The sequence below is a fragment of the Lithobates pipiens genome, unplaced genomic scaffold, assembly GCF_037356315.1.
Source record: "Lithobates pipiens isolate NorthernLeopardFrog02 unplaced genomic scaffold, aLitPip1_a1.2 Scaffold_18, whole genome shotgun sequence".
In the NCBI taxonomy this organism is placed as follows: domain Eukaryota; kingdom Metazoa; phylum Chordata; class Amphibia; order Anura; family Ranidae; genus Lithobates; species Lithobates pipiens.
This window is the reverse complement of record NW_027507758.1, coordinates 648,366,855-648,385,043: the sequence shown is the minus strand read 5'-3', so window position 1 is coordinate 648,385,043 and position 18,189 is coordinate 648,366,855. Positions and strand designations below refer to the sequence as shown.

Genomic DNA, 18,189 nt, shown 5'->3' with positions numbered 1-18,189 from the left:
TCCTCCCTAACAATCATCAATGGCGGGAAGCCGTCACGTAGGCTGCATTCGCTCTTTCGAACACCGGGAACAAGTGTACTTTGCTTGCCGCTTTGTTGAGGGATTTGCACTTGAATAGAATAGAAAAGAATAGAGGAGAATGGGATAGAAAATAATAAAATAAAATGGAAAAGAATAGATGAGAATAGAATAGAAAAGAATAAAGTAGAATAGAAAAGAATAGATGAGAATACAATAGAAATGAATAGATGAGAATAGAATAGAAATGAATAAAATAGAATAGAAAAGAATAGATGAGAATAGAATAGAAAATAATAAAATAGAATAGATGAGAATAGAATAGAAAATAATAAAATAGAATAGAAAAGAATAGATGAGAATAGAATAGAAAAGAATAAAGTAGAATAGAAAAGAATAGATGAGAATAGAAAAGAATAGATGAGAATAGAATAGAAAAGAATAAAACAGAACAGAAAATAGATGAGAATAGAATAGAAAATAATAAAATAGAATAGAAAAGAATAGATGAGAATAGAATAGAAAAGAATAGATGAGAATAGAATAGAAAAGATTAAAGTAGAATAGAAAAGAATAGATGAGAATAGAAAAGAAAAGAATAGATGAGAATAGAATAGAAATGAATAAAATAGAATAGAAAAGAAAAGAATAGATGAGAATAGAATAGAAAATAATAAAATAGATTCGATGAGAATAGAATAGAAAATAATAAAATAGAATAGATGAGAATAGAATAGAAAAGATTAAAGTAGAATAGAAAAGAATAGATGAGAATAGAAAAGAAAAGAATAGATGAGAATAGAATAGAAATGAATAAAATAGAATAGAAAAGAATAGATGAGAATAGAATAGAAAATAATAAAATAGAATAGATGAGAATAGAATAGAAAATAATAAAATAGAATAGAAAAGAATAGATGAGAATAGAATAGAATAGAAATTAATAGATGAGAATAGAATAGAATAGAAATTAATAACATAGAATAGAAAAGAATAGATGGGAATAGAATAGAAAATAATAAAATAGAATAGAAAAGAATAGATGAGAATAGAATAGAAAAGAATAGATGAGAATAGAATAGAAATGAATAAAATAGAATAGAAAAGAATAGATGAGAATAGAATAGAAAATAATAAAATAGAATAGAAAAGAATAGATGAGAATAGAATAGAATAGAAATTAATAGATGAGAATAGAATAGAATAGAAATGAATAACATAGAATAGAAAATAATAGATGAGAATAGAATAGAAAATAATAAAATAAAATAGAAAAGAATAGATGAGAATAGAATAGAAATGAATAGATGAGAATAGAATAGAAATGAATAAAATAGAATAGAAAAGAATAGATGAGAATAGAATAGAAAATAATAAGATAGAATAGAAAAGAATAGATGGGAATAGAATAGAAAATAATGAAATAGAATAGAAAAGAATAGAAAATGAAATAATAGAAAAGAACAGAATAATAACAAATAGAAAGAATATAACCTTCTCATAAATTAAATGAACTAAACAAATTTATGTAAATAACAAATCCCAAACAAAACAGATTTCTCCGTTCTACACATGTGTAGATCCTGTTGTGTGCTTGCAGCTGCCGGCAAGAAGGCGAGGAGGGAAACTGGCAGCACTCCTGGGGTACGGGGGGTGAGGGGCACACGGAGGTGTGGGCAGCAGGGGAAACATGTGGTGCACAGGGAGGGTGATCAGGGCAGTGGGGGGGGGGAGGGGGGCAATAACTGGAACTGTTACCCGGTATGACTCTCTGCAGCAGCTGAAAGAGGGAGAGAAGAAGAAACCAGCTTTCAGCTGCTGGAGAAAGACCATACAATGGAGCAGTTCCAATAATTGCCCCTCGCTACACCAATCACCCTCCCTGCCCATAGCTGATTCACCCTGCGTGATCCCCCCCCCCCCCCCTCCTGGCTGGCTGGACCCCCTCCCTGCTGAACTGGTCCTAAGGTTGCCACCTTTTCTTCACATCAAGCCTGTGAACATTTTAGCAGCGCATAGCAATTTTTTTTTATAGTATATACTATTCACATATTTTGCAATTAAATAACATTTTCAATCATATGAAGTGAATCACAAGAGTCCCCCCTTTATATCAGAGTCCACAGAGTTCCCCTTTTACATCTGAATACACAGAGTTCCCTTTCAGACTCTGATGTAAGGGAGAACTCCGGGGACTCTGACCTAAGGGATTCTCTAGGAACCCTGATCTAAGAAGGAACACTGAGAACTCTGATGTACGGAGAGAACTCTGATGTAAGGGGAGAACTCTGGGGACTCTGGTGTAAAGGGGAACTCTGAGGTAAGGGGTGGTCTGAGGACCCTGATTTAAGGGGGAACACTGTGACCTCCAGTGTTTAAAGGGGAACTCTGATGTATGGAGGACTTTGCTGTAAGGGGAAACACTGTGGTTCACAAAGGTGAACTTTGATGTAAGGGGGAACTCTGGGGACTCTGACCTAAGGGATGCTCTAGGAACCCTAATCTAAGGGGGAACACTGAGAACTCTGATGTACGGAGAGGACTCTGATGTAGGGGAGAACTCTGGGGACTCTGGTGTAAAGGGGAACTCTGAGGTAAGGGGTGGTCTGAGGACCCTGATTTAAGGGGGAACACTATGAACTCTGATGCATGGTGAGGACTCTGATGTAAGGGGGAACACTGTGACCTCCAGTGTAAAGAGGAATAGTGATGTATGGAGAGGACTTTTATGTAAGGGGGAACACTGTGGCCTCTGGTGTAAAGGGGAACTCTGACATAAGGGATGCTCTGAGAACTCTGATTTTCCTTAGTGTACTCACTCAGAGGCAGGAGAGAGAAGGGGGGAGACTTCAGTCACAGACAGGGATGGATGGTGAGCTCACTCACCCCTTGGCAGTCAACACCTCTCATCCAGATGTATCTGAGGCTGCCGGGCTTCAAATTTCTGGACCCTACTTTCCTTTTCTGAGGCACAGCGCCGGGGATTGGAGTGTGGGCAGACACAGAGGGGTGGGGGGAAGAGGTGCAGATCGAGCCCTCTCTCCTCTCCTGTCTGTATGCGGGGGGGAGGGGGGGATTGTCAGTGCTGGCTTTGGGCAGTGTGAAAGAGAGTGTAACAGACACTCTCAGCTTAGACATCTGCAGCCAGCAACCCTGCTGGGAAGCCAAAGACCGGTTTGAATAATGTGTCCAGGTTTCAGGCAGTTTGAAGCCCGGACGTAGGATTCCAAACCTAAACTGCCCGGGTGAATCCCAGACAGGTGGCAACTCTAACTGGACCCCATACAGGAGGACTGGTGGTACCTCCTCATCCACAGCCCTGGGTGTAGGAGAATACCCATACAAGCACAGGGAGAGCATGCAGACTCCATGCAGATATTTCCCCCCTGACCGGGACTGGAGCTGTGGACCCCGGTGCTGCACGGCAGAAGTACTGACAAGGGCCACTGTGCTGCCTTGGAAATAGGACCGACTTCCCTATCACAGCATCCCATAACAGAGGTTAGAGCTTCGAGGTGCCACACAAGGGGGCATCTTGGTATTATATGGTGGGTGTAACTACACATCGAACTGCCCGATGGGCACCCAACTGAGGACACCCTTATATACACTCCTTGTATCATCTAATGCGGGTTAGGAGGAAGGATGATGTCATTGCTCTTCAAAGGGAGAGGCAAGAGATAGTTTCATGTTACTTGAACTATAGTGAGGCTTCTGACTCCTCTTACCATCCCCCGGAACCCCTTCCCTCTAAAGTTACTGGGCAGAAATGTCCAGAGGTGGGAAACAAAGTGTAGCCCCCCCCCCCCCAGGGCTCAGAAGTGTAACCCCCCTGCCCTGAGCAGGACTGACTCTTTAGTGTTGGTAAGGCTGCAATCAGCCTACACTGCGATTGATACTATAGTGAGGCTTATGACTCCTCTTAACATCCCCTGCACCCCTTCCCTACACAGTTCTCTTGCTGAATCTTGGTAGAAATGTCCAGAAGAGGGAAGCAAAGTGTACTCTGCCCTGAGCAGGACAGACTTCTTAAATGTAGTGTTACTGGGCTGTAGACATGTGCAAATCGTTTAGTTCCGAATTAGTTTTTTTAACGAATTTTAACAAATTTGTTAATTCCACAATTTTTCAATTTCCGAATTTCTGAATTTCAAATTTCCGGACTTACGAAAATTCTAAATTTTGAAAATTCGGAATTTGAGAATTTTGGAATTCAGACATTCGAAATTTCCAAAGTTCGGTAATTCGGAAATTGGAGAATTTCAGAAATTGGAAAATTGGAAAATTAGAATTCGAAAATTTCTAATTCGGAAATTCAGTATTTCAGAATTTTCGAAATTTCGGAAAGTCGAAATTCGGAAATTGGAAAATTTCGGAAATTGGAAAGTTTGGAAATTCGGAATTTCGTAAATTCGAAATTTTGGAAATTCGAAATTTCGGAAATTCGGAAATTCAATAATTCAAAATTCGGAAATTTTTGAAATTTTCAAATTTTCAAATTTGGAAATTTGAAAATCCAAAAAATAAGAATGAAAATCTGAAAATTCAAAAGAATGAAAATCTGAAAATTCCAAAAGAATGAAAATCCGAAAACCTGAAATAATAACTAACTAATAATAATTATTAAATTATAGGTTTTGGAATTTCCTTTCAAATTTGGCTGATAGCGAACGTAACGAGTGCGAATTTATCCGAAGTTATGAATTATTTGAAATAACGTATGCCGCATCTAAAAGAATGGAACGTAACAATCTAATAATAATAAATAACAATAATAATAATAAAACCTTTTTATTCAAAAATTCGGAAATCTGAAAATTTGGAAATTCAAAAATCCGAATTTTTGGATTTCCGAATTTTCGAATATCTGAATTTTGCTTTTTTTCAGAAATTTGAAAATTCGAAAAAAAATTGGATATTCGAGAAATCGAAAATCCGAATTTTCAGATTTTCTGAATTCCGAATTCTTTGTCAGTGCACATGTCTACTGGGCTGAAACTGATACTGCAGTGAGGCTTCTGACTCCTCTTATCACCCCCTACAACCTTTTCCTCTACAGTTCTGTAAAGTTGTTGAATCTTACCAGAAATGTCTAAAGGTGGAGAAAAGAGATAGGAACTATAGTGAAGCTTCTGACTCCTCTTACCATCCCCTGGCACCCCTTCCCTCTAAAGCTGCTGAATCCTGCCAGAGTTGGGAAACAAAGTGTAGCCCCCCCCCCCCCCCCGCCCCCGAGCAGGACTGGCTCTTTAAATGTAGTGTTACTGGGCTGCAATCAGCCTACACTGAAACTGATACTATAGAGAGGCTTCTGACTCCTCTTAACATCCCTCACACCCCTTCCCTCAGTTCTCTTGCTGAATCTTAGTAGAAATGTCCAGAAGAGGGAAGCAAAGTGTACTCTGCCCTGAGCAGGAGAACTATACTATGATGTGCCCCCCCCCCCCCCCCGTGCCGTTTCTTCAGAGCCCTGTGCCAGGACCGGCGGCTCCCATGCGCATGGGCGGGAGTGACTTCCCGCGGCTCCGGCCAGTCACAGAGCCGGAGTCTGCGGAACCTGGAAAGGAAGACGGGTGAAGATGGATGTGGCCTCTAACCGGTGACAATGGAGGCTTCGTTTTCAGGTAAGTTTCACATAATGTGCTAGTATGCGATGCCTTTACTTTGCAGGTCAGGAAAAAAAAAAGGCAGCGCTTTACTTCCTCTTTAATACCAAAATGAGGCTTCTGACTCCTCTTACCATCCCTTGCACCTCTTCCCTACATAGTTCTCTAAAGTTGCTGAATCCTGCCAGAACTGTCCAGAGGTGGGAAAGAAAGTGCAGCCCCCCTGCCCTGAGCACGGCTGACTGTTACTGGGCTGCAATCAGCCTATGCTGAGATTGATAGTCTCTGTCATTCAGATAGTCTCTATTATTCAGATAGCTCTTGGCACAACCACATGGGGGGCTAAACCTGAATGGACTGACATTGCGGGGGGGGGGGGGTACACCTCAATGAACTGACACTGCAGAAGGGGTGGTACACCTGAATGGACTGACACGGGGGGGGGGGTACACCTGAATGGACTGACACTGCAGGGGGGCACAACTGAATGGACTGACACTGCAGGGGGGGTACACCTGAATGGACTGACACTGGGGGGGTACACCTGAATGGACTGACACTGGGGGGGTACACCTGAATGGACTGGCACTTCGGGGGGTACACTTGAATGGACTGACACTGCGGGGGGGGGGTACACCTGAATGGACTGACATTGCGGGGGGGTACACCTGAATGGACTGACACTGGGGGGGTACACCTGAATGGACTGACACTGCAGGGGGGTACAACTGAATTGACTGACACTGCAGGGGGGTACACCTGAATGGACTGACACTGCGGGGGGGTACACCTGAATGGACTGACATGGGGGGGTACACCTGAATCGACTGACACTGCAGGGGGGTACACCTGAATGGACTGACACTGCAGGGGGGTACACCTGAATGAACTGACAGTGGGGGGGTACGCCTGAATGGACTGACACTGTAGGGGGGTACACCTGAATGGACTGACATTGCAGGGGGGGTACACCTGAATGAACTGACACTGCGGGGGGGGGGGGGGGGTACACCTGAATGGACTGACACTGCGGGGGGGGGGGTAAACCTGAATGGACTGACACTACAGGGGGTACACCTGAATGGACTGACAGTGGGAGGAGTACACCTGAATGGACTGACACTGTAGGGGGGGTACACCTGAATGGACTGACATTGCAGGGGGGGGGGGGGGGTACACCTAAATGGACTGACACGGCAGGTTGTACGTTGATGACTCTCTGTCAGTGTCATGTTCTGTTCCATATGGACAGTGCCAGTGTCTCTATAATTCCAATGACTGCCCACCAGTGCACAAAGCAAGGTCCATAAAGACACGGATGAGCGAGTTGGGGTGGAGGAACTTGACTGGCCTGCACAGTGTCCTGACCTCAACCCCCATAGAACGCGTTTGGGATAAATTAGAGCGGGAACCAGTATTAATTTTGTCGACTAAAATACGACTAAAACAACTGAGATGACTAAGGTGGGTACAACTGTATCTGCGTATCTATCTTTGTGTTGGGACCCCCGCCACACAGCGCACTCCCAGCACAGAGATTGGGTCCCCCCCCCCCCCAAGAGCCCTGGGCCCCATATTAATGATCGGGCCCCCCCCAATTCCAGGTCACCTGATCGCTGGGGTAGCCTCATTGGTCAGTCACTGTGAAGCCCGCCCCCTGTGTTCCTCTCTCTCTGGGGATGGAGGGGAGAGATACATTGTATACATTGTATCTCTCTCTCTCCCTGCAGAGAGAAAAAAAAGTGTGTAAAAAAAAAAAATAATAATAATAATAAAAAAAAAAAAAAAAAATACAAACCACAACTAACACACACATATGTGATATCACTGCGATCGTTGGGAACGGGGGAATCTATTCCGGGTTGTTCATTGGTGGAAAGTTATGGTAGTAACAAGAAATATACAGCTACGTTTACATTTTATTTATTTTTATTTTTTTATTTTTTACTATTTTGAGCAAGTTTTTGTTTGGTATTAATAGAAAATCCGGAGATATCCATCACCGTTCAACACCAAATGAAAGTCCAAAAAAAAGAACAGGTACCACCCGGGTGCACAATGTAGCTGTGACGATATGTACCGTTTTACCCAGCCATGTCAAAGTTGCAAAATTGTGCTTAGGCGTTAACATTTGTTTTACCCTTAGGCGGGGGGAGGGGGGGGTTAAAACTCTGAAAGATCCGTCCTCCGTCCCCCTGTCTATAGCACAGACAATCCCACTACGACTCCAATCAGCCGCCGATTACACGAGACACACAAATTGTAACATTCCTGATATTTCAGAGCAATACTCCATACGATATATATCACATCCCACACCGACCACACCCCCATACCACACTATGACCATACACTATGCAATCTGATTGTACAACCTACGACATTGATGGCCATACACTACACCATCTGCTCCACCATGACCATACACTATACCAGGGGTCTCCAAACTTTCCAAACAAGGGGCCAGTTTACTTTTTTTTTGGGGGGGGGGGGGGGGCTGTGGGCATTGGTAGTAGAAACTGCCCTGGCATCAGTGGGAGTAAACAATACAAACAATTCATCTGCCTAGTACATGTATAAGGGGAAGGGATAGAACTCCATCATTGGTTCCAGTGGGAGGAATAGTGCCCCATCATTGGTGTCAGTGGGAGGAATAGTGCCCCATCATTGGTGTCAGTGGAAGGAATAGTGCCCCATCATTGATATCAGTGGGAGGAATAGTGCCCCATCATTGGTGTCAGTGGAAGGAATAGTGCCCCATCATTGATATCAGTGGGAGGAATAGTGCCCCATCATTGATATCAGTGGTAGGAATAGTGCCCCATCATTGGTATTAGTGGGAGGAATAGCTGCCCCATCATTGACATCAGTGGGAGGAATAGTGCCCCATCATTGGTGTCAGTGGAAGGATAGTGCCCCATCATTGGTGTCAGTGGGAGGAATAGTGCCCCATCATTGGTATAAGTGGGAGGAATAGTGCCCCATCATTGGTATCAGTGGGAGGAATAGTGCCCCATAATTGGTATCAGTGGGAGGAATGTGCCCCATCATTGGTATCAGTGGGAGGAATAGTGCCCCATCATTGGTATCAGTGGGAGGAATAGTGCCCCATCATTGGTGCCAGTAGGAGGAATAGTGCCCCATCATTGGTATCAGTGGGAGGAATAGTGCCTCATCATTGGTGTCAGTGGGAGGAATAGTGCCCCATCACTTGGTGTCAGTCAGATGAATAGTGCCCTATCATTGGTGTCAGTGGGAGGAATAGTGCCCCATCATTGGTGTCAGTGGGAGGAATAGTGCCCATCATTGGTGTCAGTGGAAGGAATAGTGGCCCCATCATTGGTATCAGTGAAAGGAATAGTGCCCCATCATTGGTATCAGTGGGAGGAATAGTGCCCCATCATTGGTGTCAGTGGGATGAATAGTGCCCATCATTGGTATCAGTGGGAGGAATAGTGCCCCATCATTGGTGTCAGTGGGATGACTAGTGCCCATCATTGGTGTCAGTGGGATGAATAGTGCCCTATCATTGGTGTCAGTGGAATGACTAGTGCCCCAATCATTGGTATCAGTGGGAGGAATAGTGCCCCATCATTGGTGTCAGTGGGAGAATAGTGCCCCATCATTGGTGTCAGTGGGAGGAATAGTGCCCCATCATTGGTGTCAGTGGGAGGAATAGTGCCCCATCATTGGTGTCAGTGGGAGGAATAGTGCCCCATCATTGGTGTCAGTGGGAGGAATAGTGCCCCATCATTGGTGTCAGTGGGAGGAATAGTGCTCCATCATTGGTGTCAGTGAGAGGAATAGTGCCCATCATTGGTGTCAGTGGGAGGAATAGTGCCCCATCATTAGTGTCAGTGGGAGGAATAGTGCCCCATCATTGGTGTCAGTGGGAGGAATAGTGCCCCATCATTGGTGTCAGTGGGAGGAATAGGGCTCCATCATTGGTGTCAGTGAGAGGAATAGTGCCCCATCATTGGTGTCAGTGGGAGGAATAGTGTCCCAAGGGCCACTTAAAGGCAAACAAAGGGCTGCATCTGCCCCCCGGGCCACAGTTCAGAGACCCCTTGCACTATAGTGTCTGCTCCATGATGACCATACACTATACAATCTGGTTATACAATCTTCTCCATTATTATCATCATCACTCCAACTATTATTATCATTACTCCAGTATTATCCTTCCAATAGTTAACTCCCTTGTTACTTCTTTATCCTTCATCCTACCCAGGATTGGACAGATCCCGGGAACTCTCACTGCCAGATTAAAAGTGCCCGAGTAAAAAAATAAAAATTACAATCTGATTGTACAATCTTATATATAGGTCTACCAACAAGTGTGTAGTATAGGGGCCCCGTCTGATTGGACAAACATTGATTGGATAGATTAGACAGGTCCTCTTATTACATAGTTTTGGTAAATCTGAAGCTGATTGGTACAGAGATTGTATGATCAGATTGTACTGTGTATGGCGACCCTTTCAGAACTCTCTAATAGCTGTTGTAGTTCTGTGATAATATTCTCATCTATGAAGTGTCATCGCCCATAGCAACCCCGAGACCTCCCATCACGTGTCACTCATTCCACTACATGGATGGAGGATAATATTCTGGGTCTGTGAAGATACAAAGGGTCATCGCCCATAGCAACCCGGACAGCGCAGTCTACATGTCATCCGTCCCACTGATAGAGAGAGATCTGCACACTGCAGTCCTGGCTGCTTCACACGAAGGTCTTTTTGTTCTGCACTGAACTCTGAATTCTTGTTCTTTTGCAGTACACAGAATTTGTAGATCATTCCCCAAGTATAAGGGGGGGGGGGGGGGGACGTTGTATGGCAGGGGACATTATCTGGGGGGGGGGACGTTGTATGGCAGGGGACATTATCTGGGGGGGGGGGAGCGTTGTATGGCCGGGGGACATTATCTGGGGGGGGGGACGTTGTATGGCGGGGGACATTATTGGGGGGGGGGGAGTTGTATGGCGGGGGGACATTATCTGGGGGGGGGGACGTTGTATGGCGGGGGACATTATCTGGGGGGGGTGTTGTATGGCAGGGACATTATCTGGAGGGGTGGACAGCATGGAAGGTGGGACATTGTGATAGGGGGGTATTGAACATGGGGGGGATTGTATAGAGGGGGGATATTGTAGAGAGGGGGCATTGTATGTAGGGGGGTAGTGTATTTAAGGAGCTTTGCATGGAAGGGGGGATATTGTGTGGAGGGGTAGTATTGTACAGGGGGGGGGGCATTGTAGGTAGGGGGGCACTGTATGGAAGGGGGATTTGCATAGAAGGGGGACATTGTATGGAGAGGGGCTATTCTATGGAGGGGGGCTTTGCATAGAAGAGGGACATTGCATTGAGGGGGGCACTGTATGGAGCAGGGCACTGTATGGAGGGGGCACTGTATGGAGGGGGCACTGTATGGAGGGGGCACTGTATGGAGGGAGGTACTGTATGGAGCAGGGCACTGTATGGAGGGGGAACTGTATGGAGGGGGCACTGTATGGAGGGGGTTTTGCATAGAAGAGGGGCATTGTATGGAGGGGGCACTGTATGGAGGGGGCTTTGCATAGAAGGGGGCATTGTATGGAGGGGGCACTGTTTGGAGGAGACTTTGCATAGAAGGGGGAATTGTATGGAGGGGGCACTATCTGAAAGGGGCTTTGCATAGAAGGGGGCATTGTATGGAGGGGGCACTGTATGCAGGGGCTTTGCATAGAGGGGGGCATTGTATGGAGGGGGGCACTGTATGGAGGGTGCTTTGCATAGAAGAGGGGCATCGTATGGAGGGGGGCACTGTATGGAAGGGGGCATTGCATAGAAGGGGAACGATGTATGGAGGGGGATATTCTATGGAGGGGGGCATTGTATGGAGGGGGATATTCCATGGAGGGGGATATTCTATGGAGGGGGCATTGTATGGAGGGGGGCATTGTATGGAGGGGGACACTGTATGGAGGAGGGGCTTTGCATAGAAGGGGGATATTATATGGAGGGGGACATTGTATGGAGGGGCACTGTATGGAGGGGGCTTTGAATGGAGGGGCAGTATTGCATGGAAGGTGGTACATTGTATGGAAAGGGGATCTTGTACAGAGGGGGCACTGTGATGGAGGGGGGACTTTGTATGGGGCAGCATATATGTAAAGAAACATTGTATAGATGGGGGACAATGTATGGAGGGGGGGACTTTGTATGGGGCAGCATTATATATGTAGGGGGACATTGTATAGATGGGGGACAATCTATGGAGGGGGAAATTTTATGGAAAGGGGCAATGTATGGGCAGCATAATATGGAATGGACAATGTATGGAGGGGGATATCATACAGAGGAGGGCACTATATGAAGGAGAGACATTGTATAGAGGGGGCACTGTATGGAAGGGGGGCATTCTATTGGCCAGCATTATAGGAAAGGGTTTCATTCTGTGGGGGATCATGGTATAGAGGGGGGCATCACATTGTATGGACAGGGGCACTGTAGGCGGGGAGAAATTGTATGAAGGGAGGCATTGTTTGGGGGGGACATTGTATGGGGCAGCATAATTTGGAATGGGACATTGTATGTGGGGGCATTATATGGGGGGGGGGCAATTTAAGGAAGAGGGACATTGTATGGAAGTAAGTAAAAGCATTACATGGAGGTAAGTCAAGACATTGTATAGAGGTAAGTCCTAGCATTATATGAAGGTAAGTCATGGCACTCACCCTTCCTCAGGATCTGGAACATTAGTCTGGGCTGGGACGCTCCCAGGGCAGCTGACAAGGTATCTTCCATCCCAGGATAAGCGGAAGACCTCTGTGGCATCAGTCTGATCCTCAGCCTCCCCTCCTTGGTCTCCAGCCACCAGCTGAACAGCTCGGTCAGGTTGAACTCCAGCCTCCTCTTCAGGACAGAAGTTGGTAGCTCCACACGTTGTTCCCCCTCATTGCTCCTCAGGCTCTCCCAGTCCACCCCACAACCTTCCCTGACCAGGTAGTCCCAACCTCCACCAGCAGCTGCTTGGACCTGCGGAGAGTCTTCAGAGTCCCGGCTTTCAGCACCTTGGAGAGCGGCGCCGACCTGGGACCACAGCGGCTCCTTCTTCCCCTCCATAGGGATGAGGACCACCAGCAGACAGGTCGCTCAGGGGACCAGGGACTCCAGCAGAGGTCCGCAGTCCAGACCAGGCTGGAGCTCGCCTGGAAGGTTGGTGCTGCTCTGGCAGTCCCTGCAGGGAAGAGACCCAGAAGGTCCCTCAAGGAGTTCCTGAAGGCTGCAGGGAGGACAAAGTCCACGGCCAGGTTCTTCCTCTTCAGCCTGGTGAAGCTGGGCTCCCGGAGACCCTGGAAGGGTCGGGTGGAGGAGATTGAAGCAGATTGGAGCCTCTCCATAGAACTACAGATGTCCACTAAACCCAACAGGAGGAACCAGAAAATACCTCCCTGGAGCCCCAAACTGGCCATCCTCCACCAACCTGCTTCTGGTCCTCCTGATCCTCCACCAACCTGCCCCTGATCCACCTGATCCTCCACCAACCTGGTCCTGGTCCTCGTGATCCTCCACCAACCTGCTCCTGGTCCTCCTGATCCTCCACCAACCTGGTCCTGGTCCTCTTGATCCTCCACCAACCTGCTCCTGGTCCTCCTGATCCTCCACCAACCTGGTCCTGGTCCTCTTGCTCCTCCACCAACCTGCTCCGGGTCCTCCTGATCCTCCACCAACCTGCTCCTGGTCACAGCTGGAGCTCCTGAGATAAGATGTAGAGGAAGATGGGGCTCCTCCAACCATCAGATGGTCCTCAGATCCCTCCAGGGTCCTCAGACACCATGCAATGTCCTCCTGCCTCCTCTGGAATAGCAGACACTTTGCTGCCTCTCAGCTTTTCTGAAAGTACTGAAAGGAGGATTCAGGATTCCTGGGTCTTCCCCAGGGCTGGGCGGTGTGCTGCGTGCGCCCACCTTGTGGATGAGCTGAGCTCTGCAAGCGGATTTCTGCTGCGACATACAGGCGATGTCAGTCTGAACTGATCGGAGTTATATGCAGAGGACGGAGAGGACAGAGGATGGAGAGAGGACAGAGGATGGAGAGGAGCAGAGGATTCAGAAGACAGAGGATGGAGAGGACAGAGGATGGAGAAGACAGATGATGGAGAGAGGATGGAGAAAGGACAGAGGATGGAGAGGAGCAGAGGATTCAGAGGACAGTGGATGGAGAGAGTACAGAGGATGGAGAGAGGAGCAGAGGATTGAGAGGACAGAGGATGGAGAGGAGCAGGGGATGGAGAGGACAGAGGACAGAGGATGAAGAGGACAGAGGATGAAGAGGATAGAGGATGAAGAGGACAGAGGGTGGAAAGAGGAGCAGAGGATGGAAAGAACAGGGGATGGAGAGGACAGGGGACAGAGGATGGAAATAGGACAGAGGACTGAGAGGGCATAGGATTGAATAAGGACAGAGGACGGAGAGGATAGAGGATGGAGGGAGGACAGAGGATGGAGAGAGGACAGACGATGGACAGGACAGAGAATGAAGAGGACAGAGAGTGGAGAGAACAGAGGGGGGAGAGGAGCAGAGGAGGGAGAGGACAGAGGATGGATAGGACAGAGGATGGAAAGGGGAGCAGAGGATGGAGAGGACAGAGGATGGAGAGAGGACAGAGGATGGAGAGGACAGAGGATGGAGAAGACAGAGGATGAAGAGGACAGGGGATGGAAAGAGGAGCCCAGGATTGAGAGAGGACAGAGGATGGAAAGAGGACAGAGGATGGAGAGGGCAGAGGATGGAGAGAACAGGGGATGGAGAGGACAGGGGATGGAGAGGATAGAGGATGGAGAGGACAGAGAATGGAGAGAAGGCAGAGGATGGAGAGAGGACAGGGGCTGGAGAGAACAGAGAATGGAGAGGACAGAGGATGGAGAGAGGAGCAGAGGATCGAGAGGACCGAGGATGGAGAGAGGACAGAGGGTGGAGAGAGGACAGAGGATGGAGAGGGGACAGAGGATGGAGAGAGGACAGAGGATGGAGAGAGGACAGAGGGTGGAGAGAGGACAGAGGATGGAGAGGGGACAGAGGATGGAGAGAGGACAGAGGATGGAGAGAGGACAGAGGATGGAGAGAGGACAGAGGATGGAGAGGACAGAGGATGGAGAGGACAGAGGATGGAGAGAGGACAGAGGATGGAGAGGGGACAGAGGATGGAGAGGGGACAGAGGATGGAGAGGGGACAGAGGATGGAGAGAGGACAGAGGATGGAGAGAGGACAGAGGATGTAGAGAGGACAGAGGATGGGCAGGACAGAGAATGAAGAGGACAGAGGATAAAGACAGGACAGAGGATGGAGGGAACAGAGGATGGAAAGAGGAGCAGAGGATGGAGGGAAGCAGAGGATGGAGAAAGAAGCAGAGGATGGAGAGAGGACAGAGGGTGGAGTGAACAGAGGATGGAGAGGAGCAGAGGATGGAGAGGACATTGGATGGAGAGGACAGAGGATGGAGAGGACAGGATGGAGAAGACAGAGGATGGAAAGAGGAGCAGAGGATGGAGAGGACAGAGGATGGACAGCACAGGGGATGGAGAGAGAACAGAGGATGGAGAGGACAGAGGATGGAGAGGACAGAGGATGGAGAGGACAGAGGATGGAGAGAGAACAGAGGATGGAGAGGACAGAGGATGGAGAGGACAGAGGATGGAGAGGACAGAGGATGGAAAGAGGAGCAGAGGATGGAGAGGACAGAGGATGGAGAGGACAGAGGATGGAGAGAGAACAGAGGATGGAGAGGACAGAGGATGGAGAGGACAGGATGGAGAAGACAGAGGATGGAGAGGACAGAGGATGGAGAAGACAGATGATGGAGAGAGGATGGAGAAAGGACAGAGGATGGAGAGGAGCAGAGGATTCAGAGGACAGTGGATGGAGAGAGTACAGAGGATGGAGAGAGGAGCAGAGGATTGAGAGGACAGAGGATGGAGAGGAGCAGGGGATGGAGAGGACAGAGGACAGAGGATGAAGAGGACAGAGGATGAAGAGGATAGAGGATGAAGAGGACAGAGGGTGGAAAGAGGAGCAGAGGATGGAAAGAACAGGGGATGGAGAGGACAGGGGACAGAGGATGGAAATAGGACAGAGGACTGAGAGGGCATAGGATTGAATAAGGACAGAGGACGGAGAGGATAGAGGATGGAGAGAGGACAGAGGATGGAGAGAGGACAGACGATGGACAGGACAGAGAATGAAGAGGACAGAGAGTGGAGAGAACAGAGGGGGGAGAGGAGCAGAGGAGGGAGAGGACAGAGGATGGATAGGACAGAGGATGGAAAGGGGAGCAGAGGATGGAGAGGACAGAGGATGGAGAGAGGACAGAGGATGGAGAGGACAGAGGATGGAGAAGACAGAGGATGAAGAGGACAGGGGATGGAAAGAGGAGCCCAGGATTGAGAGAGGACAGAGGATGGAGAGAGGACAGAGGATGGAGAGGGCAGAGGATGGAGAGAACAGGGGATGGAGAGGACAGGGGATGGAGAGGATAGAGGATGGAGAGGACAGAGAATGGAGAGAAGGCAGAGGATGGAGAGAGGACAGGGGCTGGAGAGAACAGAGGATGGAGAGGACAGAGGATGGAGAGAGGAGCAGAGGATCGAGAGGACCGAGGATGGAGAGAGGACAGAGGGTGGAGAGAGGACAGAGGATGGAGAGGGGACAGAGGATGGAGAGAGAACAGAGGATGGAGAGGACAGAGGATGGAGAGGACAGAGGATGGAGAGGACAGAGGATGGAAAGAGGAGCAGAGGATGGAGAGGACAGAGGATGGAGAGGACAGAGGATGGAAAGAGGAGCAGAGGATGGAGGGAAGCAGAGGATGGAGAAAGAAGCAGAGGATGGAGAGAGGACAGAGGGTGGAGTGAACAGAGGATGGAGAGGACATTGGATGGAGAGGACAGAGGATGGAGAGGACAGGATGGAGAAGACAGAGGATGGAAAGAGGAGCAGAGGATGGAGAGGACAGAGGATGGACAGCACAGGGGATGGAGAGAGAACAGAGGATGGAGAGGACAGAGGATGGAGAGGACAGAGGATGGAGAGGACAGAGGATGGAGAGAGAACAGAGGATGGAGAGGACAGAGGATGGAGAGGACAGAGGATGGAGAGGACAGAGGATGGAGAGAGAACAGAGGATGGAGAGGACAGAGGATGGAGAGGACAGGATGGAGAAGACAGAGGATGGAAAGAGGAGCAGAGGATGGAGAGAACAGAGGATGGAGAGGACAGAGGATGGAGAGAGAACAGAGGATGGAGAGGACAGAGGATGGAGAGGACAGAGGATGGAGAGGACAGAGGATGGAAAGAGGAGCAGAGGATGGAGAGGACAGAGGATGGAGAGGACAGAGGATGGAGAGAGAACAGAGGATGGAGAGGACAGAGGATGGAGAGGACAGGATGGAGAAGACAGAGGATGGAAAGAGGAGCAGAGGATGGAGAGAACAGAGGATGGAGAGGACAGAGGATGGAGAGAGAACAGAGGATGGAGAGGACAGAGGATGGAGAGGACAGGATGGAGAAGACAGGATGGAAAGAGGAGCAGAGGATGGAGAGGACAGAGGATGGAGAGGACAGAGGATGGAGAGGACAGAGGATGGAGAGGACAGAGGATGGGGGCCACAGAGTATACATGGGGGTGGGGCCCTTGATAACTTTGAAGTTAAATTTTGATTTAGTTTTAGTCTTTTGACTAAAATACCATTTTAGTTTCCTTTGTATTTTAGTCTGGAGAGGAGCGCAGAGCACACCGGACACCCGGGGACAGCCGACCCCTCATTGCCTGATCCCCAAATGTTGTAAATGATGAATGCAAAACATGCAGCAAATTTCCATCCACACAGTACAATCATCACACAATCATCACGCAATCATCACGCAATCATCACGCAATCATCACACATGACGATTGTCCCCTGTACAATACTGTGTGAGAAATTTGACAGAAAGGAAATTCAACGTTCTTCTCGCTTCCTGAAGTCGCCTTTATTTGCATAACAATTTAATTTTTTTTCTTGATTGAGGTATTTCAGGAAAATACCTCTTTATGGACACTAGATGGAGCTGACAATCATATTACAAGCAATACAGTCCCCTGTGCCTCAAGCTCCCCCCCCCCCCCCCATTATGGATATGCATGTGGCCTTGTATAGTAGACATATGCAATTCGTAAAATTTTTAACAAATTTCGCACAAACTTGTTAATTTGGAAATAACTGAATTAATGAAAAACCCATTTAACAAACGTTTTCAGAATACACGTAAATTCAAACATTTTGGAAATTCCGTAAATGCAAAAAAATTCAGAAAACTTGAAAAAAAAAATCTGAAATAAAAAAAAAATTATGAAATACGAACAAAATCTGAAATTTGGAAATTCAAAAGAAATCTGAAAATCGGAAATTTGGAAATTCGGTAAAGGGTAATCGGAAATTCGGAAAATTGGAAAAAAAACAGAAATTCGGAAATCCCCCAAAAAATTGTAAATACGAAGAAAATCGGAAATTCGAAAAAAAAAATCAGAAATTTGGAAATTTGA

General features: G+C 47.6%; 1 protein-coding gene across 1 annotated transcript in view; it reads right to left on the bottom strand.

Moving 5' to 3' along the window:
- Positions 1-12,746, bottom strand: part of LOC143986915 (ALK tyrosine kinase receptor-like) — a 619,389-nt gene extending 606,643 nt beyond the window's left edge. Inside the window, exon 1 of the mRNA XM_077485324.1 lies at positions 12,343-12,746. Within this exon, the coding sequence (XP_077341450.1) occupies positions 12,343-12,730 (388 nt within the window). The 5' untranslated portion in view covers positions 12,731-12,746. The remainder of the gene's footprint in view (positions 1-12,342) is intronic.
- Positions 12,747-18,189: the final 5,443 nt, after the last annotated feature.